General features: G+C 38.4%; 1 protein-coding gene across 13 annotated transcripts in view; it reads left to right on the top strand.

Moving 5' to 3' along the window:
- Positions 1–27,482, top strand: part of NPAS3 (neuronal PAS domain protein 3) — an 867,158-nt gene that overhangs the window by 734,919 nt on the left and 104,757 nt on the right. For all 13 annotated transcript variants that reach the window (XM_034937407.2, XM_034937408.2, XM_055097464.1 and 10 more), the window contains one exon: positions 5,558–5,732. In XM_034937407.2, the coding sequence (XP_034793298.2) occupies positions 5,558–5,732 (175 nt within the window). The remainder of the gene's footprint in view (positions 1–5,557; positions 5,733–27,482) is intronic.

A 27,482-nucleotide genomic window follows, 5' to 3' on the forward strand; every position in this document is an offset into this window, starting at 1 on the left:
ATCCTTCAATAATATAAATGTGATCCCCCCCCCAAAAAAAAAAAACTACAAATCCTGACCTGCTGTGGTGAGATAGAACTTCCACCTGATCCTGGCTCAGGATTTTCTAACCAGGATGTCAGGGTCTCTTGCTAGATCTGAAGGCCTCACCTGGGAATTTAGTTTCCAAGCCACTTACCACAAACAGAGTCCTCTCTCAGGAATGACCTTTTATTCAGATATTGCTAGCACTCCCTAAGGGAGTGGGGCCTGGATGCAGAAAGAGATTAACTAAGAGCCCTTGTGGTAACCTCAATGCCCTCAAAGTATTTTTTAATATCAGCCTTACAAAAGGTTTATGACATTCTACCTTAAAGAGTAGGTTTTAAATGACCCTTTCTATTGATAAAAATCAACTTTATATTGTTCCTAAGACTGAAATATTCTAAAAGGAAGAAATATCTTGAAAATAGATGTATGGCCTTTCTTTATCTAAGCATTCTCTTAATAACTTACAAGATCACTGCCTACTCCTCATCTGCACCAAACCCCTTCAATCAAAGAAGCACTGAATTCAATGAGTTGCACTGTTAGTACATCACTGTAGTTAAAAAGTATTGCTCACTCCAGGGGAGCAAGCAAAGGCTATTGACATGCTTGCTTGATGTATGAAAAGACAAATTAGCCCCCCCATCCTATCTACCAGCAGGGTACAATGACCTGACATGGAAAAGTCAACTCAAACCACTGTATAATATATTTACATTTTTTTCCGGGAAACTTCAGAGTTACCAAATCAGCTGTGTCTAGTGTGCAAATTACATGCAAGCTAACAGAATGTGAAATAAATTTGACAAAGGCTGTGTGGTTTAGCTTGACTATAGGATATTCTGGATGGCACTAGTGACTATGGCTGGTCCTGGAGGAATCTATGGTAACATTGGGCAGGGAAAGGCAGGAAAAAAAGAGTTTAAACAAAATGCTGTTTCTGGATGTGATTATTTATTACTTGTTGCCTATCTATCTGCTTCCCCTGATGCATTCTCAGCTGTTCTGTAATACACTAAGCAACGTGAGACAGTAAGTTCTCTTCCAGAGTCATTCAGCTGGAGTAAAGTTAGACCAAGTGGGTGAAGTTGGAAACAGTCATGCTTCCTTCTTCTTCTGCTACTAGAGAAACAATTCAAAGATCAATGGGTCTGTTATCTTGAGTTTCATAAACAGAACATGGATTTTTGAAGTTCTCAATCAGAAGAACACATTATTGGAGGGGGGAAAGCTCTACTTTTCCATTCGATCATAATTAAGGATTGAAGACAGGACCAATAATTAATATAAAATGAAATTTCTCTAAATTTCTACTATTGGTGATTTGAAGGGATAGTTAAGAAGTATTAATTTTTATGGAACTATGTTACAGTTCAAATAATGAAGACAAAAGCGTGTGAACACTGGAAACTAACCAGTTAAACAGAGTTTTGCCGTAGATTGGAAACAAGTGGGTTATGAAAGACGGACACTATTCTCTTAAAGAGTTTCTTAAAACCTGTCCCTTCCCGGCACTTATACAATCCCATCCTCAGCTAAACTCAAGGACTTACTGCAAATAAATAGATTATGATGCTATATTATAATACATTTTAAGGAATAAATAATGTTATTATTACAATGCCATTATAGTAACATAAAAGAACCAACTTAAACTTTTCCAAATCAAGTACAAGTAAAAGAAATTTTTTTTCAGGCGCAAATATCCATTCTTTATTCATTCAACAAAATGTTTATAATATACCTACTAAACATAATAGACTAGTCCTAGCTCTCAGCAGGCACATGTTTTGGAAGAGGTGGTAACAGAAGATTTAAAGGTACCTAATTAGCATTGGATTGGAGCTCTATTTATTTTTCCAACCTGAAGCTAACATGAAGTAATGTCTGTTCATCAAGCAAAAAATTCTCCGTCTTGCTGTCTGTAGTCTATTTTGAGGCACAGAATTTAGTAGCAGGAAACATGAGTTCTAGTCTGTCTCACCTGGTGAGTATCCATAAGAGAGAAAAAAAAAAAATCAGACAAGGGTTTAGTGGGAAAAGTGGTGGACTGAGAATTAGACAGTTGGGCTTACAGCCCTGTTTCTACCACTAAACAGCTGGGTAAACTTGAACATGCATTTTAACTTCTCGGGACTGTAGGGCTTTTCCCCATTAAATAAGGAGGTATTAATAGATGGTTTTTAAGGTGTCTTCTGGCTCTAAAATTTAAATGAAATGAAGTCAAAGCAGTATGAGGAATGTTGAAAGTGTTAGATACATGTAAGATGTGATGATAACGATGATGATGACTCAGGTGCATATATAAGTTGACCTTTGTCTAATCCTACCTCTGTTTTGGTTTAGTACACCTCCTTTAGTGCCTTCTTTTGGCCAAAGAGTTCAATGGCAAAGCATCTCCAGCTCCAGGGGATTGGCAGGCTGCCTGCCCTCAGCCTCCTCCCTTCATGGTGTTCAGTGTTCTTTCCTGAATAAAGCAAGGCTGAAGCACAGGGGAACTCAGAGGTCTCTGCTTAGCCTCTATGGCTGCCAGTGCTACTACCTGAGAGGTAATAGGTCAAGTGGGCTCTGAACCAAATTCTGTTTCCACCCTTGGCCTTTTCCAGTATTCAGGTTCTTTTGTAAACTGGACATGATCATACCAGTTCAAAAGATTGTTACGAGGATTAATCAAAGCAAAGCACAAAAATTAGTACTTTTTGCACATAGTAGATAACTGCCAGTATTGTTATTGTTAAGGCTGAAAGCATGTATCACCCCCTGCTGACTAAAATGATGTGCCAAAGTGGGACACAAAATTACACAATAATATACATTTCTTCATGTCATTCATCTTGATCCACCAAACAGCAACAACAACAAGACATGTTTTTGGTGCTTATTTCTCACAAAGTGATTTCTTCTGCATAGTTTCACTAGAGGTTCAAAATTAGGCTGAGAGGCAGGTAGACCAAGTCTTGTCTTCTTCCCAGCTCTCAGGGCCACAGCCTGGCACCATTCCCAAGGAACACAACTCCAGGGGAGCATCCATGTGGAAGTCACTGTGAATGGTTCTCCTAGGGCCCTGCAGAGCAGCAATGCTGCCACTTTTAGAAGAGGAAACTGAAGTCCAGGGAGGTTAAATTAATTGTCCAAGGTCACACAACTGAGGAGGAAGATTCTGGTCTTGAAGTCAGGTTATGAGTCCAAGTAGTGGGGCATTCCTCCACACTGTGCGGCCTTAACTACAGTATACATATAACCACTATGATAGTGTCAAACTCCCAGTGCCCACCTCGCCCTCATCATTAAGCTTTGAGGTATGTTGGTGGGAAATCCCATGAGGCCACAGGGAGAAAAAGTCCTCACCGTGCCCTAGTGCTCTGTGGCACATCAAGACTCAGTCTTGCCCTAGATGTGCCATACTCCGGACATTATTGTATAGGAAGGAAGTATCTGCACATCCAAGCAAATCAGGATGTGGAGAGAGTGGCCTATTTCTGCTCTCTATAAGACTGGCTTACATGAATATTCAATAACCAGCTCCCCTAAAAAAATCTATTTTATCTGCCATTTGTGTTGTCATCCTATCACAATCTATGGTCCGTGCCAAAAGGCACATTGAAGTATTAAAGGAAAAAATTAGTTTGAGAAAAGTGACAGAAATATTTATGAAAGTGCTACAATTGGACTCCATGCAAAACGAGAGTGACTTCCTCATATTCACTAATCTCCAAACAAAATAACCATCAAGAAATATTAAAACACACATTTTATTAGTTTCATTTAATTTCTTAATTGCTCAAAGTCAGTTTACCCATTTATTACTGTGTGAAGTGCTTAGAGGCAAGGCGCACATTAAAGGGATTATTTCCATGTAATCCCCCCCTCCCAGAGGGTAAGAGCTGATCACTGTGAATCCCGATTTACGCTCTGTAACAATACCAAATGGAGGAAATGGGGATTGTAAAATGATATAGTCAGTGGTTGGGTGATACAGGAGGAGAGTGCAATTTAATAGCAAGAGAAAAATACCTAATTTTCTGTAAAAGTTATGCGAGTCTTTTTCAGGAATAGCTATTAACCAAACTGAATTTAGCCTCCTGTTTTTCTGACTATACCTATGTTAACTGATAGATGTGGAAGATCTGCAGCCTGTTAAGATGTTAATCAAATGGAGTCTGGGAGTAGATGTGATCATATTACCGGGACTTGGAATTCTGGGGACAAGAATTGCTCTGAGTATTACAGTCTCTGTGACAGTTTTTCCACCGCCAGTCTTCCCTCTTGACATGAAAGGGTGCAGGCACGCAAGTGGAATCTGGAGGGATGCTGGAAATTATCCTGGAAAGGGAAGTGAGGTAGGCAGGGGTTCTAGGTAAATATCCACCAAGAAACTCGTGACAGTCTGAAGCTCTGGCAGCTTCCATGGTACGTCATAGCTGGCCTGCAACCATTGCACTCCGGAGGACCGGGAAACCCATTAGTGACCTGGGAAAGAGCTTTTGCTTGTCCTCTTGCTGACATATCTCTCCCTGTTGTATGTACATGTAATGTAGAGCATTACCACTATTCTTAGGAGATAAAACTTAGAGCATTAGAGGAGTACAGAGGTAAGGCCAGTCCTTACCAGCAACTTCTGCCCCTTCAGACAGCGCACAACTCAGACGCAGGGGTCATGCCTGACAGCATTAAAATAGTCAGTGCCTCTATTTCAGGCTGAAACAGTTCTGATATTTGATATTCATTCTCTGCCTTTAGAGTTAGCCTGATTCAAAGAGTATACAAAATAAAACATTTTTTAAAAAGCCTTCAAGGAGATTTGTACTATGTATCCTATTAGATTGAAGGCAAAACAAGCTGATTGCAGCAGAAAAAAAATATGGCTGCTTCAGACCCCAGCTGACCTCTTTTATATGGAAAATCCCTCATATGATTACAGAGCTAATGAGTAATTTTTAATGAAAACATTATGCCTTTGCATATATTTGTAAGCAGCCCTTCTTACATTTAAATTTACATGGAAATCAGATGATATGTATAAAAACACATCTTGGAAATCTGTGTATTTTAAGGAAAACACTCGACTGCTATCTCTGGCTGTTTCTATAGCTGTTCCTATCCAAAACCCAAACTTCTCAATAAGAAAACTGTAGAATTCAGTCAATCATCTGCTTGACACCAAACACGCAAGTATTTGATGATGCGTGGATAAAACAGCTGAATGCAAGGCAGACTCGTCCACATTTCACAGAATGTTTGGCTTTATGCAAACAACAACAGTGTGTGAGGGGAAAAAAAAAAACTGAGCTTAACAATTGCTAAATAAATACATGTGAAAAAATCTTTCTCTTTCACCTCAAGAATTCAATTCTTAAGTATTTGAAGATGAAGAATTCTTAAGTATTTGAAGATGAAGACAGAACCAGGATTGTTTCTGGGACCTGAATGTATTTTCTTTTCTACTCAGAATCTGAATCACTGTGTTGAATTTGAAAATGGAGAAGCCTATATAATGTCTTTCCTTCCCACCCTTTCTCTCGCCCTCTAGGTGGAGCTGACAGGCAGCAGTGTCTTTGACTATGTCCACCCCGGAGATCACGTGGAGATGGCTGAGCAGCTGGGCATGAAGCTCCCCCCTGGGCGGGGTCTCCTGTCACAGGGCACTGCTGAGGACGGAGCCAGCTCAGCATCTTCCTCCTCTCAGTCGGAGACCCCCGAGCCAGGTGGGAATTGCAAACCCGATGTGTGGGTTGGTGGGCAGGACCTTTGCCAAATGAGTGTGCTCAAGTTACCCATGTGAAGAGACTATAAATAGGTCTAAGGGTATTTAACAATTCCATGCAGCTTCCAGTCCCATGCAGTAATTAAATAAGGAAGAGATCTGAAAATAAGGAGACATTTTAATAAGTATAATCCAGAGATCTAATTTCAGTTGAACAATACATGTAGAAGGTACTAGTTCTTTTAGTTTCTCTTTCAAATTACTAGAGGGAAAAGCTTCCGATTTGGAATACCCTCTTCATTTTATTGTTACCATGGCTAAATGTAATGCGTTTATTTATTATTCAGCAACATCTATGGCAGAGGCATTCCAAATAGTAGCTCGTGGAGAATTAAAAGTATCAGGGACTTGTAGAAATCTTGGTTTCTTTATTTTTTTAAAGCATCAGAAGGTACTTGAAAGATGTGAACAGATAAATTAAGGCTAAAAAGAAAACAGAAATGGCTACATTTTAAACTGCCTTTCTACCCTCAGTATTTAATTAGATCAATTGTATAGAGGAATGAACAGAGGTGACATTCCTCATTGGGATTCCTTCCAGGACTCTTATAGACTTTGCATTCAGAATGTTCCCATTTTCATTGTGTTGTACTGATGATAATTTAAGTATTAGGGGAAAATCCATTTATAAATTAAACAAAATGACTTGATATCCATCAGTCCCCTAGTTCATCAAGCTGTTCAAACACGGGGAAGATTGGCTGGTCGGCCTGGGTCTTCCGAGAGCGCTGGTAATTAGATCTGCGAAGGATTTATTCTTTGCTGATTGGGGCTTTAAATTAATTGAAGTTCCACATTTGTGGTTTTGTCCTTTTTGTACTTTTTTAGAGGAGATATTTCATATTCTTGTGTGGTGGAGTGCTTGGCCAAGCAGCAGTGGTTTAAATGTTAATTTTTCTCATGAGAAGTTTAAGATTTTTTAATGAATCAAGGCCTGATTTGAAGTGCAAAGTTGTATTTGCTTACTTGGAAAATTATTTTTTCACTCTTCAAAGATGCTTGTACTTTACTTGATCTGTTGTTTTAAAATAGATTCGTAATACAAAAGCATTTTATTAGCAAGAAAAATAGAAAAACCTATGTTAAGATTAACATTAAAATAACTCGACATACTTCGAAGACAATAATTTGGCCTGCCTAGAAGTAATCACGATACGTTTTCTCACACAGAAGGGGGAAAAAAAAAAAACAAACACATTTGACTCTTGGAAGTATTTTAAGAACCAATCCATTTTCCTCACTGAAGTTAACTGTAGTTTCTAGGGCATTCATTATTCTTAGCATTGGTGATCATCCTTCTCCAGTGAGCCCCACACATGAGAAAAGAGAATATTTAAGATTATTCTTTACCTTTTAAAAATGAAAATACTTTTGTTCAGGTGGGGAAGTGATATATTCTTATACCATAACTCATTGACTTTACTGAGCAGATATGTCAGTGAGATAACTGGAACTATTTTTTAGTCAATAGAATGTTCATATCTGGGCATATTTGAGAAACAGCACATGCAAACGGTTTTCTACTCTTTCATCCTGATGTTGGAGAACCTCTTCCTCATGACTCAAACATGCAGCATGAAAGAATTTAAGTTTCTAAGCCTTTGTATGAGGGAAGGTCTTGGAAAAGTTTGTTTCCTTGAATCGCAATTGCTCAAGTTTGAAAGGATCTTCACGATCCTTTTATCCAACCTCCAACATACGCAGCCAAATCTCTACAGCAAAACCAGCAGGCAACCTTTCCAGTCTCTGCTAGATTCTGCCCTGATAGGAAACTCATGAACTTGCAAGGCTGCCCACTCCCTTGTTGAGTAGTTCTCGTAGTTAGTTAGTTATGCCTGATATGGAGCCCAAATCTGCTTCGCTGCAACTTCCCACTGATCCAAGGTCTGCCCTCTGGGACATTTCTGATTTACTCCTTCTTCCCTATCCTAGCTTCTCATACATGTGAAGTCAATTACATCAGATCCTCCTGTCATCCTTCTCCTTTCCAGGTCAAACAGTGCTAATTCACAACCCTTATTCAATGACGTGTTCCTAAAAGCCTCACCATCCTGCCCTGGCTGTGCTTCAGTTTACAGAGAACCCTCTAAAAATATGGTGAAGAGAATAGCACAGCCCTCTAGATATATTCTGATTAGTGCAAAGCAGAGGAACTGTCACCTTTCTCAGGATAGGCTACTATACTTCTCTTAATGCAGCCTAAGGTTAAATTTGGTCTTCTTGGAAGCTAGATCATCCTGTCAATTCATACTGAGTTTGATGTCTCCCCAAATACATGTTGACAGTGAGACTTTGGGAGAAAAAAAAAATCCACAGCCTGTAAACCAGTTCTGCTAGAGTATCCTAGGCTAGAGTCTAAATACAACAGCAAGCCCAAATAAATATGTCAATATAAGAACTCTCATAAGTCCCATGCCTTCTATGAAGCCCTAGCATGCATAAAATAACCCTAGGTACACTAGTAGAACACAGTTCTTACAGATTATTACTTCTAGACTGTAGGAGAATATATATCTCCTTCAACTGTTAACTCTCTCCTTTAAAGGTACTCTATCATTTAACATTGAAGTGTGATTAAAGGTACTCTATCATTTAACATTGAAGTGTGATTGAAAGATACTATAAATTTACTTAGGTTTCCTTCCCCTGCCTTCACCAGCCATCCTTTAGCCATCCTTGCTAGTGAGATTGAAAACTCTGCCTTCCACATCACTTGACTTGGGCTCATTAGCTACACTCGCATAAGAAGAGGCCCTCTTCCTTGATGGTGAATGTGACTCTCACCAGTAGAGAACGTTAAGCTACCTTAACCTTCAAAGTCTGCAGTGTTGGTTATTTTCTATCTGGGGCTTAAAAAAGCAATTAGATTGACTGCTCAAATACTGAAAAGCAGTGTAGGGTGCTACCTTAAATGAAATATCTTCACTAATGCAGATGATGGCTCCAAGGGAATTACTTAAAAAGTTCATGTCAGGCACTACATCACAAAGCTGCTTATGTTTCTTAAAAGCTGAAAGAATTTTAACAAGATTTCCTAATTCTTAATAACTAACATGAAGGAACATTTTTGAAGACTGTTGTTCATTGCATCATAATCTCTTAAACTCTGATAAAACACAGATTCTTTTTTAAACAGTGGTGTAATTTAGTTGGGAAAGGGATATTGATATATGGTTATTATGAAAATGAAAGGACTAGAAGGTATGGAATTTTTCAGAAGCCCTGATGTGTTCAGTGTAGCATTACTAAATGACTGAAATCTAAATAACATTTGGCATTATAATAAAAGGCAATAAGTGACTAAGCCAGCCTAAGAGGCAGTGATACTATGCCACAATAGGAATTCTGTCTCTTTGAACTGCCAGCCCTGAGATTGTCTTGTCCTGACTCAGCCTCAGGATAATGGAGGAGAAAAAAAGATCCATTGATTGTACAGCACACCCAAATAAATATTTTCTATGTATGCACATTTTTTAACAGTTTAGTCAATGTATTATCTCAGAGAAATCTTAAGTCAGGCAAAAGATAAATGAGTGGCCTTGTTTAAAATGTTATAAAGTCCGAGAGTGCCTATTTAGGGGTTGATTGGAACATTTTGGAAGAGACTGCCCTTTGCTGTCCTGCAGGCTCCCGCAGTATGAGGAGCACAGAACCTCTGACCAATGGCATTTGGAGGGTTTTCTTTTTGCAGATCTACTTGTGCCTTTTCATTATTACTCTTAATGATTCTGCCATCTTGGGATTATGAGTACTATCCTCATCTTTTTCTTAAATTTCAGTGCCGTGCCTTTTAAATGCTTAGTAAACAAACAGAAAAGCAGCTCTCAAGAAATCCTGGAGGAACTTTAAAACTCTTCCTATGTTGAAGGCAAATAGTAATATTCTCTATATTAGGCTGTAAAAGTGTTGTGTTTTACTCCTTCTTCCTTCTTAGTAAACAGCTTTATTTTTTCCAATTATAAAATTAATTCAGGCCCATTGTGAAAAATTCAGAGAATTCAGGGAAAAAGGAGTAAAGACCACCACCATCCCACTATCTAGAAATAACCATTATTCATATATATGCACTACGTACCCTCCTAGATTTAGTTTCTGTTCCTGTGTATGTAGGTATGTATGTGTTTGGTGGGGTTTTTTGTATTTCTTTCTAAAATAAGATTGTAATGTATATACTTCTGGTAACTAGCTTTTTCATTTTCATGTTTCTCTAAGATAAAATTCCCTTTCTGTCTCCAGTGGTTTGCTTCCCACCAGCGAGTGATCAGTTTCTTCTGTAGGACCCCTGTCAGGAAGAACATGCCTGGATCCTGCTTCAGAGAGAACTCAGCCAGGGCAAGGGGCTCCTGTGGCTTTTTGGGTGGGTGTGAGTTCATAGAGGGGAAAATCAATACTGTACCAGGATTTAGACAATTTAGCAAAATGCATGAGGCAGTACTTTGGATGATGAATAACTACAGCTGCATGGCTAACCCATTGGTTGTGTAAAATACGGGTTATCATGTTTTGTCTAAATTTTCAGGCAAAATCTAGCCTGTTTTGTGGCATTAGGATCATCATTATAGTAGTATGATTTTTATGCTATTATACTTACGCTATGTCCCGAATGTTTTTAAGGCCAGCAAAATGGAAACAGTAGAGTACTTGCCTGAATGGAAATAAACTTCAGTTTCAACTTATGCCTCTGTGCTATGGTAAATTGCTAACTACTCCTAATTCTACAGAAACAGGAGCTCAATTCCTCTGACATCATTAGATGATTTTCACAGTAAGCAGTATAATTAGATGAACAAATGTCTAGGAATAACCATAAAGAACGTAAAAATTTATCTGAGGATCGGATCAATATTTTGTATAAAAAAACTGCTTGGATATGACATATACTTGTACTTCTATGGGTGAATTATTTACCATCTGGTATATTGTTGTGAAGGGATTTTTTTTGTATTGGGTCAAGATTTCTATCAATGAACTGAATTTAGAAGTTAGGCAAGGGAAACCATCTTACTAACCCCACATCCAACCCCAGTCCCCAGACAATGTGACTGTATCTACAGCACTTTCTGCTGTACTGCAAATGTCAAACAGAAGGTGTAATGGATTTAATATTAGCGCTGGCCAAGGTGTTGAGGGAGCTGTTAATAATGTCACTCCAGTTATTGATCTGAAGCCTTTAAAAATCAGGGAAAAGTGAGAGATCCCCTACTGGGGAAAGGCATACAGTGACTGATTTTTATTGCCAATATATCTACATATAGAGTAGCAACTTTCTGGAATTATGTTATCACCATTAATCCCATTAATAACTGAGATTTTTGGAGTCATTTTATGGTGAGATAATATCATGGAGACTGCTCAGCATGCTAATACTAAAAGATTGGACCAAGTTCTTTTATACATAAATAGGGCTCAAAATTCACATGGTGAGTACAGCATTCATACAAAGTGTCAAATGATAGAAAGTTCATTCACACTAGATTTATACTTAATGACAGAGTTAGAGCTATTGGAAGGGTAAGTGACAAAGAGTGTAGTCAGTAGGATGAGTAGTATGCTACTTTTGCCTTTCCAAAATTCTGAATACAAACAAACAGTGTAGTGACTAACTTAACATAGAAATGGAATTTGTTTGGACAATTACTGTACCTTTTCAGGAAACTGCTAATCCTTCAATCTGAATGGCAGTTTGTATGCAATGAAATTCCTGCTTTCCATAGTCCCCAACTAATAAATGAAATTAAAATGTATAATTTATGATGAATGTTTATCAAACTGTAAACACACATTTAATTTCTTTCCATATTCATATACTATAGGCAAAGATAAATCCATCAGATAAACTACCATAGTGATCTCTGATGGATTGATTTAAAATGCATTCCTACTGGGGCTGTAGCAATGATCGGGACAAGTTCACGAGTCCCCCACATCGGTCTGACTTCTGTTAATACCCAGCTGTGCCTGTATGCGGCAAATCTAGCAGTCAGAAAGCAGCCTCACTAGTAATCCTTTTGTGTAACCCAAAGAGATCATCATTTAGGCATAAACACAGCTTTTATCCAAAATTATCTGTGTTTCTTAACTATGTCATCATTAAGAACTTACCTTCTTGCCAATCCTGAAATGAAGATGATGGGTGCACTCCAAAAGCAAGCCAGTGCTCTTACAAGGACTACCTTGCCAAACCTAGAATGATTCTTTTGCCTCAAAAAAGCTACCTTGATGCAGTACCATTTTTTCATGAGCGAAGTAGGCTATTTTTAAATGTCACCTTTATCCCCAGCTAAGCTAAACAAGATCCCCTGGAACTGCCACAGAAGGGAAAAATGTTCTCCATTGCTTTTTTCTGGTATGCAAGGCCTAGGCATACTTATCACCTTAATTTGTGTGTGTTCACACTTTGGTGTGCTTGTGTGTAAAATGAGAACATTTGCAAAGCAAACTGTACTTTTAGAATCTTGCCTGAGGGAGCTAAAGTAAAATCTCTCCTTCCCACTAGGCTCTCCTGGCCCAATAGCTGAGCTCCACCCTTCCAGGCCAGCTCCCAGAAGGCACAGCTGCAACCCCAGGAATCCTTTGGGACCTAATTCCTTGACCCACACGTTGATGACGCAACTAGCTACAGAAGGGCGGCCTCCCTTTTGTTCCCAGAGAAGATGTTGGATCTTGGCACAGTTCTGCATGCCATTCTGAAACTAACTTTCTCTTTCAAAATTTAAATCACAGTGGTTACAACTCAGAATAAAAATACAGCTTTTATATAAATTAATACAGTGATATTTGCAGGGTAGCAAATGTTTTGTTCAATAATAGAAGCACAGGCCTCTTATCAAAATATACAGTAGGTTCTCTCAGTTTATATGCAGCATTCTTTTTCCAAATCTTCTACTGAAGGTTTAGGAAATCAATTTTTTAAACCCATTATTTTTAACAGTTTTTTCATATAGCTTTCTAGGTCATAATTTTGACTTCTCTTTGCCAATAGTGATAGGGATGTATTTTGCAAGTTTCTACAATGAAACCCAAGACAAGCTGTTAATTATGACCTGTTTTTCCTCATTTCAAAAAAAAAAAAAGGGGGGGGCCGTCTTTGTCATTGGATAATTAAAAATTATAAATTCTATTTCTATAGCTCTTGCCTTGAACAAAGTACAAGTTATTTGCTTTTAATACATTCCACTGCACAGAAATTTCATCCCTGTCCAAATTATACCATTCTGAATTCTTCATCTGCACTAAACAGCAGACTTATGAAGGATCAGTTACCTAGCATTGACTGAGCTTTGCAGGGTGCACAGATCAGAAGAGGCAGAACTGGCTGGAAACCATTTCCACCCCTAGTGAGCAATTTACTCATGATTGCTTGGGGAAAATACTGGAAATATTGCTTCTGTGTAAAGTTTGCAACTTCCAGTTGTCAGCTCTTTGCCAACAGTTATTCCCAAGTATAGCTTTAGCAACAACGCTTACCCAGGCCACTGTGATAATGGTTGGCATTCATATCCTCTTGGTGTATGCAGAGCACAGAAACCACTAATTACAGGAGTTAATTCACACCGGATCCCTCTGAGGCAGGTCAGTGTGTTATCCTTGTCTTACAGCTGGAGGAAAAAGTGATGGAAATTCTAAGTGGCTCACCCCAAGCTTCACAGGTTAGTTTTGTGGCCAAGATTAGAGGAAAGGGTACAATATTAGGGTTGCAGCAGGTGGGAAGCCTAGGAACTAGATGGAAAAAGAAGATAGGTCCCTGGTAGGAATTGAACCAGAGGAATTTTCTCCAAGGGGATTCTGAAGTTCAGAGAGAAACGTAACTATCCTCTTATGCACGTATTTCATTGTGCTGTGGGTTTTTTTTTTTTTAACATAGTCTCTTACTTAGAACTAAAATAATCTAATCTATCTAATCCTTTTCTTTGCTTTCATTATTTCTTTTTATTTTTTTGAGATGGAGTCTCGCTCTGCCGCCCAGGCTGGAGTGCAGTGGCACAATCTCGGCTCACTACAACCTCCATCTCTCGGGCTCAAGTGATTCTCCTGCCTCAGCCTTCCAAGTAGCTGGGACTATAGGTGCACACCACCACACCTAGATAATTAGAGATGGGGTTTCACCGTGTTGGCCAGGCTGGTCTTGAACTCCTGACCTCAGGTGATCTGCCCGCCTCGGCCTCCCAAAGTGCTAGGATTATAGGCATAAGCCGCCACACCCAGCCTCTTTGCTCTCATTCTTGCATTTAAACTCATACCACAGTGATCAGTAAGTAGCATCTGAATACATTATAGGCACAGTTCAACCCTAAGTCACTTGGTCTGCATCAGCCATATGCCTCCCCAGCCAGGATCACAGCCAACATCACCCGTGTACACTTGGACTCTGCTCTGTGTCGGCCAACACTGGGCCAGATTCCGTGCAGTTTCTCCACGCTCTTCCTTTCAGAGCCAGTCTTCCAAGGCAGGTGTGAGATGAAAAGAGCAGGCAGAGCAGAGCAATGGTGTTCATCAGGAGGTGGACGTGTCCCACTGGAGGGATCTGCTCATGAAACACAATCATGGTTTCTTGGGGCCCATGGGAAACACTGCCCATCTTCTATTAGTAGAAGAATTAGCTTGAGGGAAGAACTTGTATCTTTTCTCTAGTTGTTATTAACTAGAATGAATTTTCATTCACGATTCAGACCCACTTGCTAACGGGGATTGTGTAGATTATTCAACAACCATTGATGGAATGTCCACGACGTGTCAGACATACAAAACACCAAGGAAATAATGACGAGGCTCCCCACCTCCCAGGAGCGGACCATCACATGAGGGGGACAGATGAGTAACACAATGCGGGAGCGTGGTAATGAGGATCAGGACACTACGGTGCGTAAGTAGGATAGCATCATAGCACACACCGCCGCTGCTAGCAGTCTTGGCAGAGCTATCTCAGGCTTAAAACTTCAACCCTAAAATTAGTAGCCCAGAAGTATTGCTTATTTAGGAACACATTGCTTTGACATGCCCAAACATATCAAGACCATGATTATCAGGGACTGATGGACGTTATCAAGGGTTTGTTTTTGTTCATTTGTTTAATTAGCCTAAAAATTGCCTAACACTGCACCTGCTGCATGATAGGTTCACAGAAATACTAGTCCCTCTGCCTGTTGCTTTTTCTGGCTCTGTAGGAGTGTCCTGAGTGAGAGGTACCCCAAACAGCCTCCCTTCCATTTATACAGGGCAGATTTCACTAACTGCAATTCAGGAAATTCTAACTTTGGAAAATGGTACTGATGCTTTTAGCTTTGTCTACTCAAAGTATAACTTGTTGCAAATATTCTGATAACATTAATGATATATTAATAGCTTTCATTATCTTTTCCTCTATGTTCCAGCTACAGGAATGGGCATTTATGAGTAATTTATTTTTCAAAATGACCCTACACCAAGGTTAGAGATGGTGAAGAACTTGCCCCCACACCAGAGCAGACACTGGACCCAGGGTTTGAACTCAGGCCATGTTTTTATTGTAAGCGCTTTGCTATGTGCTTATAGAGAACAGGAGAGGTAGATGTGACACCTTCCATTAGGAAACGGATTATTATCATAGACGATTTATACCTAGTCGACAACTAGAGAAGGAAGGAGGAGATAGTGCTGCTATCCTCAATTGTGGCATAAATATGATAAAGAAATCAGTGAGCAGCTCAATGATTGCAGGCTGGCGTTGATGAGGAGGGATGACCTACATGGCCTGCATGAAAACCAACCTAAGAGCCAAAAGGTAGAGGTGATCTCCCAGGAGACTCATCCCAGTAGCACAGTGGGAGTGAGCATGCTGCATTTGGGAGGCAGGAAGGAGCCCTGTCTTCCTCACTGAGGCAAAGGTGCGGGCTTGTCCAGAATGGGCCCAGATCAGGGAGGAGCTGGGGTGCCAGGGTAAAGAATCTAAGATCCGTGTGCTAAGTTCTGAGTATGACTCATTGAAGAGAGCAGTGACCTAATGAAAACATTATTTTATTACTTATAAATACAAAAAAGTTTAGAAGGAATCTTCCTTGAGGATCATATTTTATGAGTACCCAAGAATTCCTGAATCCGTTAGGCAATGCAATTGCCATTACTCATTGACTACTCACCACGTGTCAGGCACTTTGCTAAACCCATTATATGCATCACCTCATTTATTTCTCACAAAACACTATTGAAGATGTTATTATTTTTCCCATTTTACAGATGAGAGGCCTAAGAAAAGAACAGTTTTTTAAAATTGTAAAAGTCATACAGATAGTAGGTAGAGGGTCTAGAATTTGAACCCAAGCAGGCTGGCACCAGAGCCCCCATACTTAACCCTTCCTCCAGTGTGCTTCTAAATAGCCCATCTAAAACAGCTGTCCAACCCCTGCGCCTGAGACCACCAGCAGCTAGGGATGCTCGCCACCCTTCCCAGGCAGCTCTATTTGAGTAGTCTTCCCTATAACATAGGAAACTTATGTTCACTGGCCTTGATACTGGCTCATTTATTTTTATAAAAATGTACAGGATGGGTTGAACAGAGAAGACCAGAAACAAACAAACAAAAAAAGTCATTTAAGAGAGTATTTCTATAATGCAGAAGTGAATGAATAGACCTTGAGAAGAAACATCTTTGGGAGGCCTTACAAAGGAAGAAATGATGATTTGGAATTAAGATAACATTTAGAAAAAGACAGAACTATGCCTGTGGTCAGTCTGTAGCCAGGAGCTAATTATTAACGCTCTAGAAACTATGGAGGTCTTAAGCTTTCACACATGACTGGAATCGATGATGCCGTCTGTCCACTGTCACTTTTTTTAATCAACTGGTAATAAAATACGGAAAATTTTGAAAATTACAAAATTACATATGCTATTGATCATGAACTATTAATACATAAATATGCTTAGAGTTCAAAGCTGTTTCTCTACATTTTATTCAAGTATAGTGTATGTCTTTGGTAAAATATCAGTCTGCTAGCCAGTGCCTCTCACTCGTCAGAGGGCATCCTCTCCAAATAAAAACACTAACAAGAACATTCATAAAACTCATGTCAACAGAAAGAATTTAAACTCCACTTACTCTCCTGTGTCCAGCCATCTCTTTATTAGACACAGCAGGGGTTGATGTTAGAGGGAAATCAAAAGTGTCAATTGATTGCCCGAATTACTGTTAGTCAAAATTAGGTAGAAACTTAGTTGGTAACTTAAAAGTGAATTTAAAATTTGACCAATATTTAGGAAAATACTTCCCATTTCACAGAACGGGAAATTTTACATTTCACATGTAAAAACATAGTTGCATGTCTATAGTTTAGATACACAAAACATTCATTCATTCTTTCATTTATTCTTTACTCATTTAATTTATTATGAATGCATGTGCCAGGCTTTGTCCTAGATTCTGGGATGGGGTAGTTACCAAAAATGTCTCTGCTCTCCCAGAACCTGTAGCCACATAAACCACCTCCCAATAGGAGTCAAAAAATTTTCTGTAGAAAGATTCAGTTAATAGACGTCTCCATTTTATACACGCTAGGTAAATCTATGTATCAGTTTGTAATGAACCACTTGGTCTTCTCTGCTTTCTAAAATGCACAGCTGATATAAAGTCTAATATAGCACTAAAATGCACAGCTGATATAAAGTCTAATATAGCACTTCCAAAATATATTCCTCCTCATAACTGCTCTGCAAGATGAACTTTTTTTTTTCCAACTCTAATTTTAGGTTCAGAGGGTACATGTGCAGGTTACATGCATAAATTGCATGTCACTGAGGTTTGGTGTACAAATGATCCCATCACCTAGGTGGTAAGCATAGTACCCAATAGGTAGTTTTTCAACCCTTGCCCAGAAAGAGAGTTCCCCAGTTAAACGGCAAAGGAAAAAACTTGGTAGCACATGTTCTCACTGGAAATTGACAATGAATGTTAGCTTAGTAAAAATTTGAAATTCATGTAAGATCAATAAACCTATGTTTTGAAACTAGCCTTTCCCAATGTGTTTAACTGTGGGAAACTTTTTTTTTTAAGAGAAACTCTTACTAATACCCCGAAAGCACATGATTAAGCACTGTACATGATCTTGTTTCTGCTAGCTGGATGCCACCTTCCCCCACCCATGCCACTCTCTTCTTTCAAGACCCACCCAATGCAAGCAGAGTCACAGATGGGCCATTCTATTCAGAGGCTAAATTTTCCAGTTCATTTGGTAAATCTCCCAAAGGTTTCTCATCAGACCTCAGGGTGTACTTCAAGCTTTCCCAAAAGTGAGCTCCTAGATGAATCTAGTAATTAACTGCAAAGTTTTAAGACAAGACCTGTCAACTCCAAGTTCCAAGTTTTTAGTGCAGCCCTAGGCTTTGATCTGAAGGCTGTCACATCTCTTTTCCACCCCATCCTACCTATTCTTCATTTACACAGGCAGAGCATGGAAGTCTCTGGTTTTTCCATCCATGATAACAATACAGCAGTAGATTTTGGTGCAAAGATATGATTACGGCTGCCCAGAGCAGTGCAGTGGTGGTAATCATTTACTAGGTTGTTCTATCTGATTTGTAGGAATTCAGTTAAATTGTACTGCCTATATTATAGACTTTTAAAATCTGCAGTCTGGTTAACTTGCAGGTTACCCTAATAATTGAGAGTTACTGTATGTGAAGATGACAATCCTGACCGACATTTGAGGACATACTCCTTAAGCTAGCTCTGTATCAGGTACAAATACGTAGTACGTAGGGCCTTAGAACCAGACAGCCCATGTTGTGTTCACCTCCTGACTCTGTCACTCACTATATATGTGACCTTGAGCAAGTGAATTAACTTATATGTGCCTCAGTTTTCCCATGATAAATTTGTAGCCCTCTGGTCTAGATTGGAGAATAATGTAGGAATGATCACCTGTTGGTTTTATCTTCAAATGAATTAATATATTAACACGTCTTATAAGAGTATAATGAGTTTAATACATACAAAATGCTTAAAACAGTAGTACGGCACAGAGTCAGTGTTCAGTTAGTATTATTATAAATTCTGTTGAACTAAGCATCCTCTTGTTACCAAGTTTATTCCTAATGGAAAGGGTGGCCAGGGGTTAGGTGATAGGAAATTGGCATCTAGGCATGAACAGCTTAAATTTGGGCTTCACTGACACAGTGCTCCAGTTACCTCACTTAAAGGGTCCGAATTCTACACAAATCGTAGTACCCAAAAGATATGCTTCTGAAAAAACACAGACCCACAGACATACCCACAGATACACACATACACCCTACATGAGGCCCTTTTGTAGACTCCGCTGAAGAGGAAATGCTCTTCTGGAAACTGATAATTTACCTCTCCCTAACCTCTATAATATACAATTTCTGTTTTGCAGATTCACATTTTTTGTATGCTCAGTTTTCTTACAGTTTCACAGAGATGCATAATGCTTATTCTCAGAGGTCCATCCCACTGCTCCTAGCTTCAGCACACCAAGATACACCTGCTGACTTCCCTTTTTCTAAGGCGAGCTTGGAGGCTGGCCAGCTCCACTTTAGAATAGACCTTGATGTTAGTCTCCAAGGGTTCGCAGCTTCTAGCCCGGCCTATTAAAATGTGTTCTGGTTATAACCCAATAATTTAGCTGATGAATAGTGTATATGACGTGCTTGACCGATATTTTCTCTTTTTATCTGGCTGGGCCACTGTGATATGACCACAGCCACAACGTGGGTTATGTACCCTGAAAGACTAAGCAAGCCAGAATTGGACACTGGGTCTCCGCAACCCATGGCTCCTTTACTATCGAATCAGCTTTCGTGCGGCGTTCCGGTCTGTGCTGGAGAATGGTGTGGCGGTACTCGGTATTGGTTTGAACTTTATGTGAATCAATTTATTTCGTGTAGGAGGACTTCAGTTCATCACTAATCTTGAGAACTAAAATGAGTGTAGATCTGGTGGAATGCATCAGTAAAAGCAAGAGAGATGCCCAAATGCCCTGGCCATAGGTACTATATATGGACTTAAATAAATAAATTAAGAAACTCATTTCACATAGGCCACCAAGCAGTCATGAGATGTTAATGACTTTTAGTCACTGCCAACCTGGACAAAATTCAAGCCAATGACCTACAGGTGAAAGGCTCTATATATCCCATTACCAATCCCCTGAGCCATCCAGTCACTCCTGACAAGGTATTTTATCATACAGAGTACAGTGCAGTACAATAGTCCAAATTCCTATACTGTCAGAAAATCTTCTACTATTTAAAATAAAAGAGAACATGTTAAAGAGAGGCAGAAACCCTAGTTTCTCAAATACAAGAGTCATTTCAATTAAAAAGCATTTTGGAAGAAGGAGACGGGTATGTATACATGCATATATTGTGTTGAAAATTTTAATTCTAATATTTTTCATCATGTTTACTCCACTGCATATTTGATTCTGCCTCTGGATATTCAGTAAACTGGCATATTTTGGAGTTCCATTAAAAAAGTCATTATTTTTAGTTTAACATTTGTTAAAAAAAAAAAAAAAACGATTTGTTAAGCCCATGGTGCTTTCTTTCCTAGCTTGTTTTTAAGTGTCATAAATAAATGATTTAAATGTCCCACAAGACGAATGTGCTTTAATCATCTAATGCACTCATTTATCCTAAGCCTTAACCTTAGTCCTAAATTAAGTCTGTTGCAAAAACATAACTTCATCAAAAAACACCCATCAATCCTACATGGTTTTGATAAGCACATTTTAAAAACATAAACAATCAGACAGTTGTCAATCTGGGTGAAGCCCAGTTCCATTTAAGAGTTATTCACCAGCAGCTATATTTTATGCCCACACCACCAACAGAATTACAGAAAAGAATTGCTGGTATTTGGGCCTTTGCTGAGAGTTTATATTGTGAAATTGTGGGATGTGGAGGTACAGTTTATAAGAATATAAAATGGAACAAAGACTAGACAAAAGATGATCGTTATTCCAAATCAGATACATTCTGTTTTTGTTTTTGGAAAATATTAATAATTTGACAATGCCGTAAATACATTAAAATTTTATGATCCCATATTTAGTCAATTGCATGTCATGCCTTTGATTAATTTTCATTTGTTCATGGTCCTAAAAACCTGTCAAAGAATCTGGCTGCTCAGAGCTCATACATGAGTAATGATCACGGAAAGGTTTGGTGCAAGGAGAAATGAAGTGAAAATGTAATGGAATAAACACTTGACTAAATTGGGTACTTAATACCTCATAACTAAGAATTCACAGAATTTGGTGAAATCTTAGCTTTGACAGGTGCCCACTTTAATTTCAAATTAATTCTTATGTCTTTCATTTGCCAACAGTACACTTTCATAGTAAGGCAAAGAAAACCTTCCCGTTTTTCCACTGGCTTCCTTGGGTTCTGTAGAATTATTACCACAGAGCCCCTTGGGGTTGTTGAATGCTTCCCTCAGCCCCCAACTGGGGCTTTAAAATTTTTTAAAAATAGATAAGAGCATTCAGCAAATAGCTACATTGAGAATAAACTCAAAAATTATCACCAAGGCCCTTCCTCTGCCACAATTTGTCAAATCTGCTGATGGGAAACAAATTCTATTCATAAAGATTTTATTTGGAGGGGGGGTGCTCTTGTGATTTGGTAGCAATTCAATTATAGTTTTGTGAGATAGTGAGCCCGGAGAGGGAATCCAGACTGACAAGAAATCTGACAGGACAGTTACAGAGTGTTTATGCAATTAAACTTTCACTGACAATACCTGCAGAATGATGAATGCGTGGGCGGAGGTATGTGAGCGCAGGCAATGCCCCACAAGTATTGCCCATTTTTCATTATTATGCAACTGTTCAGATCTTTCAAGAACAGACTGAAGTGAGGTGGAAAAGAGAGTGCTGTTCTGCAGCATGTTAACCAAATGCCTTTTTTAAAATCCCCTCCCTCCAATGGGTCTTGATGTGCCAGGTGATAAAAGAACATCTATTTTAGAAAAATGTTTCGAAAAGATTAAGATTTACCCTGAGCTTGACATATATTAATTTTGGATACCAAAAGAGGTTTTTATTCTTTTTTCTGTCTGCAACTTTATATCACTTCCCAACTGATAGAATAGTGCATAATTAAACTGTTGAGTTATTCATTTTATGCAAGCAGGTGCAAAGGGCACTATAAAAGTAGGATTTTACTGATGGTAGATTAAGAAAGAAAGGAGAAACTTAAAAGCCTTTTGTAGAGAACCACAAAAGCTTACAGAAAAGATTAATTTGGTTGGGCAAAATCTGTATTATATGCCTTGGTCTTCCAAAGATATATGAAATCAGGAAAGTTGCAGGATTGCAGAGCCTCTAGGAGGCTAAGCAAAGTTTTTCAACTTAACAACCCTTATTTGGGGTATTTGTGTGAGACTATCAGTTTTTGGTGAGCTTTGGGGTTTTTTTAAACAAGATTTTTAAAACAAGTGTTTAAGTAGCCCAATGTCTTAAGAAAAAAAAAAAATAGCTTTGAGTTAATTTGTGTAGACTTTATCATAGCAAAATATCAGCAGTGCCCAGAATAACAACTGAACTTGTAGCAAAGTGAATTCTTTCAGATCCCAGAGCTTGGATGATTCATTGTGTGGAAATGAGAGCAAAAACAGTTCTAGCATGTGGCACAGAAATGCAAAGCACTGAAGTGAAAAACCACATCTTCCTTAATATTTATACATTGATTGAAATTAATGAGATTTACTGGAGTAAAGGAATTATATCCATCCTTCAACTGTTCATTCACTGATTTTGACCTCTGGTAAGCTACCTGTGGTATCAATTTGTTGTTTTTGTTTTGTTTTGCTCAATGATTTATGCTTCTTTGTTACCATTCTTATTCCTTTGGGGGACCCTAAAAATCTTGAATTTTTACATGGAAATAATCAACTGTTATGACCAATCCCTGTTTTTGCTTTCTATAGTTGGGTCCAGACCCAAAGTCAGAAAGCTACAGTTGCATGCCTACCTAGACGACTGTTTTCCTGGACTGAGTTTGTGGTTCAGTGTTGACCTTCCGCATACCCATGTGGAGATCATTACAGATCAGACTCACATCTAGAGACTATGTTTACATGATCCCGTCAATGTGGTAAATTCGGTGAAATAACTAGTCACTTCAATAGCAACAAAACTCAGTCAACCTTATTGTACTAGGAGTTGACCAGCCATTTCTATCAAAATGATCAATCCAGAAGTCCCATACAAACAGTAGCGTAAAGATCAGTTTCTTGTAATTATCTCTTTTGGCAAAGAGCTGCACTCTGACAGCCAAAAAAAAAAAAAAGCCTGAGTTTGTCAGATGTGATTCTTAATATGCACTAAAATTGATAGTTAAAAAATATTGTTTTCACATTACTTAGGTGTTAAAATTACACAGTGGTGTTCCTTTCTTTTCAAAAACCAAACCTAATCCTGTTAATTCAAAGTGAATAACAAACAGGACTAAGACTTTTTCCCAAGTTGTTACATTTATTCAACCTGCTTGTGTTTTGTTCTTCATCATAATTATTTCCAAGTCAAATCTGCACTGATTTCCTTGCGGACCTGCGTACCTCTGACTAACTTAAAGAATTGAGCTGGGATAATTCACACAATTCCTCAGGGGTCATGTTCACTGTTTTTTTTCAAGGACATTTTTATTACAAAGCTGATGAAATTTGCATATTAATTCATTTCTTTCAATTTTTTAAGATTAAATGTTGTCAACATGTATCAGTGCAAGGCTCTGACAGTGCTGATGAAATGGGTCAGTCAAGCTTGAACATTTAGAGTAATGCAGCCATCTGCAACCCCCTCGCCCCTTGTGGAGTTCCGTGCTACCATTGCAACTTGATTAAAAAAAGTTTTATTCAATGCAGGATATTAAAACATTATCTAAGAAATGATATGTGTTAGTCTTTCCATTTACTCAGAAAGTGAATTTGACAACAAAACTGATCTAAGGAGAGCTGTGCTGATTTGGAGTTAGTGTTCTGTCAATCTTAATTAAACGACAGCCAAAAAGCCCCCCAAAAAGTTTTAAGTTTAGTAAAAGGACCTTAGGAAGGAACCTGCATATAACATTTCCTCTCCTGGTGTGATTTAATAGTCAAAGGAGCTCTTCCCATTGGTATTCTACACAAGAAGTGATAATGGGGAAGTTTATAAAATGTATAGAATGTCAAAGATCTGCTGTAACTTATTTCTTGGTGTCTTCACAGGTCGACCTGCCCTTTATTTTTTTACAAAGCTAGTAAACATGAACATTAATTGGTCAGATCTAAAGCTGTCACAAAATGGTACCAGTGTTTACATGGAGATCTTCATTTCTGTCTACATTCCCAACTTGAACATTAAGTTATATTGATTTATCCAATTTCCTTATAGTCAAAACAACATCTTTCCATCAGATACTCTGAGACAGCAAGACCACCTAAATGAGAAATCCCTTTAAGTGTTACATCACCTTTCTACGTGACCCCTGATGGCTTTTCCAGATCATTTAATTCTCTGTGTCTGCTTTTTTGGTAGAAGCCTCTTTGTAGCTTCATGTACGTCTCCTACCATCATGTATATGATACCTTTAATAGCTTCTAAAGGCCTTGCAAAGAAAAATATTGCCTGGCTGTTCAGTTTAGGCAGCAAGGAATCCTACCACCACATCAGTTCTGGCCATACAACTAACTGAAGTACCTCCACATCACAAAAGGTTACTTCTTGTCCTTTGAGGTTCTACTGCGATGACCTCACAGAACCACATGACCCAACTTTTTGATTCCTAACTCTGCTTTCAGATGGTCACCCTTGAGGGAGCTTCCATAATAATTCACAGTATTTTTTAAAGTATTTTCTTTGAATATAATTTATATGTAAAGCTGGTCATATAGCTACCATATGAGAGACTCTGACTTTTAAGGTTGTTACCCTCTACCAACACATGTCCACTGCTGAATTCCTAGTTGTAGCATTGTTGTATAACAACGTTAGTTAGCAAAGTTTGTTTCCCAAAGTGAAAATAATACACTGTCTAATATTAAGAGGACAACAGAAAAAGGTGGTCTCAGAAATGGTTTTATCTTGATTTTGAATTAAACTCCAAAACTCATATTGGATTGAAAAATCAAAATCAGACTTCACATTGTCAAGTTGGAAAATGTCAGATATGAAATATTTAAACTGTGGAATGCAGTCTTCGACTTTGGGTTATAAAACTTTAATTTTGTGAGTTGGTAGCACTCCAATAGTTCAATATTTTTAATTCTACAAATCCATGTTTATTAACTTTCAAGGTTTAAACAGTATCACCAAGTCTATTGAAACTAAATTATTCTGACTTGTGAGAGCTATAGGGTAGCTATAATTTGTTTTCTATTTCTACATAAGTGACAAAGACAAAAGAAAGAACAAATAAAAGGAATTGATTGCCACAGCAATCCCTTTTTATACTTTCAAAATGACCTAAAACTTCAGCTGATCATTAAAGCAAAGATTCAAGCCTGCACAGCTGTAACTGTGGGGTTTCCCTGCATAAGTCAGGTAGCACTTAATGTAGGGTTACCCTATGTCATTAAAAAATGACCTTCATTATCTTATTGTTGAGAAATTGACTGTATTCCTCTCGAAGAAGAAATATTACTTTCTTTTCTTCTCTTTATTTAGGAACAGTTTTGAAAACCTCTACCTTGATGTCATGATTAGAGTACCAAAATTCCTTCTTAATAGCAGTAATAACTATTCATCTTCCTCCAATTAGTACTCTTGTCTTGTAACTCCCCAGGTTTTAGTATTTTTCTATTCCTAATGTTATCTAACCTGTCACTATTCATTTGTTAATATATTTAGCGTTTGCTCACCACTTACTGTGTGCTAAGTAAATGAAATCCTTTAATGAGACAATAGTGGTGGCACAAAAAGAACCCTGGACTAGAAAAGTGACCCGTATTCTACTCCTGGTTCTGTCTCTGCCAACTGGCTTGCCTTAAGAATGTACTTTAAACACTTTGAGCCACTTTCGTCACCCACAAAATGAAACGAGTATTTATTCACATGGTTGTTGGGCCATTAAAAGACATAATAAACACGAGAGTGCTTTAAAAAACATGAAGCGTTTCATTTGAAAAGCTCAGTAGAGTAACACATTCGGTAAATAGTGCAGCATTATTCTTTGAGGTTTGTCTTGTGATTTTTATGTTTTCATAGGTGGACAGCAGCCTCCTGGATTTTTATACTCTAATACCATATCCATAGCAGCTGCTGTTGACTTCAACATCCAAGTTAGATTATCCGATGAAATTCATTCCTCCACCTAACTAAATCTCTATGTAATTTAGTTTGCTTCCAGGAAAGGAAAGTACATTTGCTGTAAACCCAAAGTCCTGGTTGCTAGTAAGATAATTCAGTGTGTTTTGTTTCTTGCTTTTGTTTCATATATAATGTATATGACTTCATGATGATTTGTTCAGGGAAGAGAAGTTGAGGAGTTACCCCTGCATCTAGAATCTGCTGAACATGCGCTGTAAAAGCATTACTTACTTCCGAGTTGCCCAAATCAACTTGGAATACCAAGTTACTGCCCTAAGGGCTGTTTCTCCACAAATTTATGAACTACCAGTTCATGTCTCTTTTCTAATGATCCATTCAGTAATGGGCCTTTTCTGAGCTATAGAAGAAAGCCTGGTCTTTCTTCTACTTCGTGTTTATAAAGCCAGCTACTGCTGCCTGTTGGCCTATTCTAGGTCTGAAGTTCTTCAACTTTAGAGTGCAGGAAAATCTTGCCAAATTAAAGATTCTTGTCACCAACCCTGGATATCCAGATGCCTGGTTACATCACTGAGACTTTTCTGAGCTATCTTTGGCATCTAAATAAGCCTGCTACCTATGTCTATCAGACAGCAATACTGTTCAAATTCAAGGCTGAATTTGCCCCCAGGCAGCTTGGACTCACACAGCCAGAGCTTACATAACAGAGAAGAATATCATCCAGGGGGTTGGCAGAACTTTTGTTCTTGATTAGGATGATCACAAGTTAAGCTGAACCGGTTTTGAATGATTTATTCTCCAAAACAGAAAAGGCTTGCCTTCATTTTTCAACATATAATTTAATTATGAGGGCCGGGGAAAAGTTGGGGCAATGTGTTTATGGCAGTGATACAAATAAGAGTTCAGTCTTTACTAACATGCCAGTTAAATAAGCAACTAACCCATTCTCCAAAAATAACTAGAGCAGATTGAACCTTTAATCAATCTTCTTAAATGGTGATGGGAAACTACAGTAACCTGATACCCAAGATGACTGAAGTGTGCCTCAAAGTTGTAACTTATCTGCTGACTCTCTAAGGCTTCCTAAAGAATTATATACTCATGTATATTATGAATTTTCTTCCTTTTTTCCACCCAATGTTTTAGACTTCCATATTAATCATGGCGAGTGAGATTTTATTAATAGATTGTTAAACGTGCTAAAGAATTGTGTAGCTAGTTCTTTAACCTAGCATAGGCAGGGGTATTAGACATTCTGGTTTTTCTCCTCAACGTGTCTTTCTCTCAAATGGGTCCAATTATAAGTGATGAGAAGAAATTTCCATTCTAGAAGAATTCTTTATATTCTTACTATTTGAGAAGAGTATCTTCTTTCTTCTATACTTTCAATGCATAGAGACCCTTGCAGCTCATGCATCCGATGGTCTGCAAAGCCCTGTGCCAGAGCTGGG

Source organism: Pan paniscus, chromosome 15 (assembly GCF_029289425.2).
Source record: "Pan paniscus chromosome 15, NHGRI_mPanPan1-v2.0_pri, whole genome shotgun sequence".
Taxonomy (NCBI): domain Eukaryota; kingdom Metazoa; phylum Chordata; class Mammalia; order Primates; family Hominidae; genus Pan; species Pan paniscus.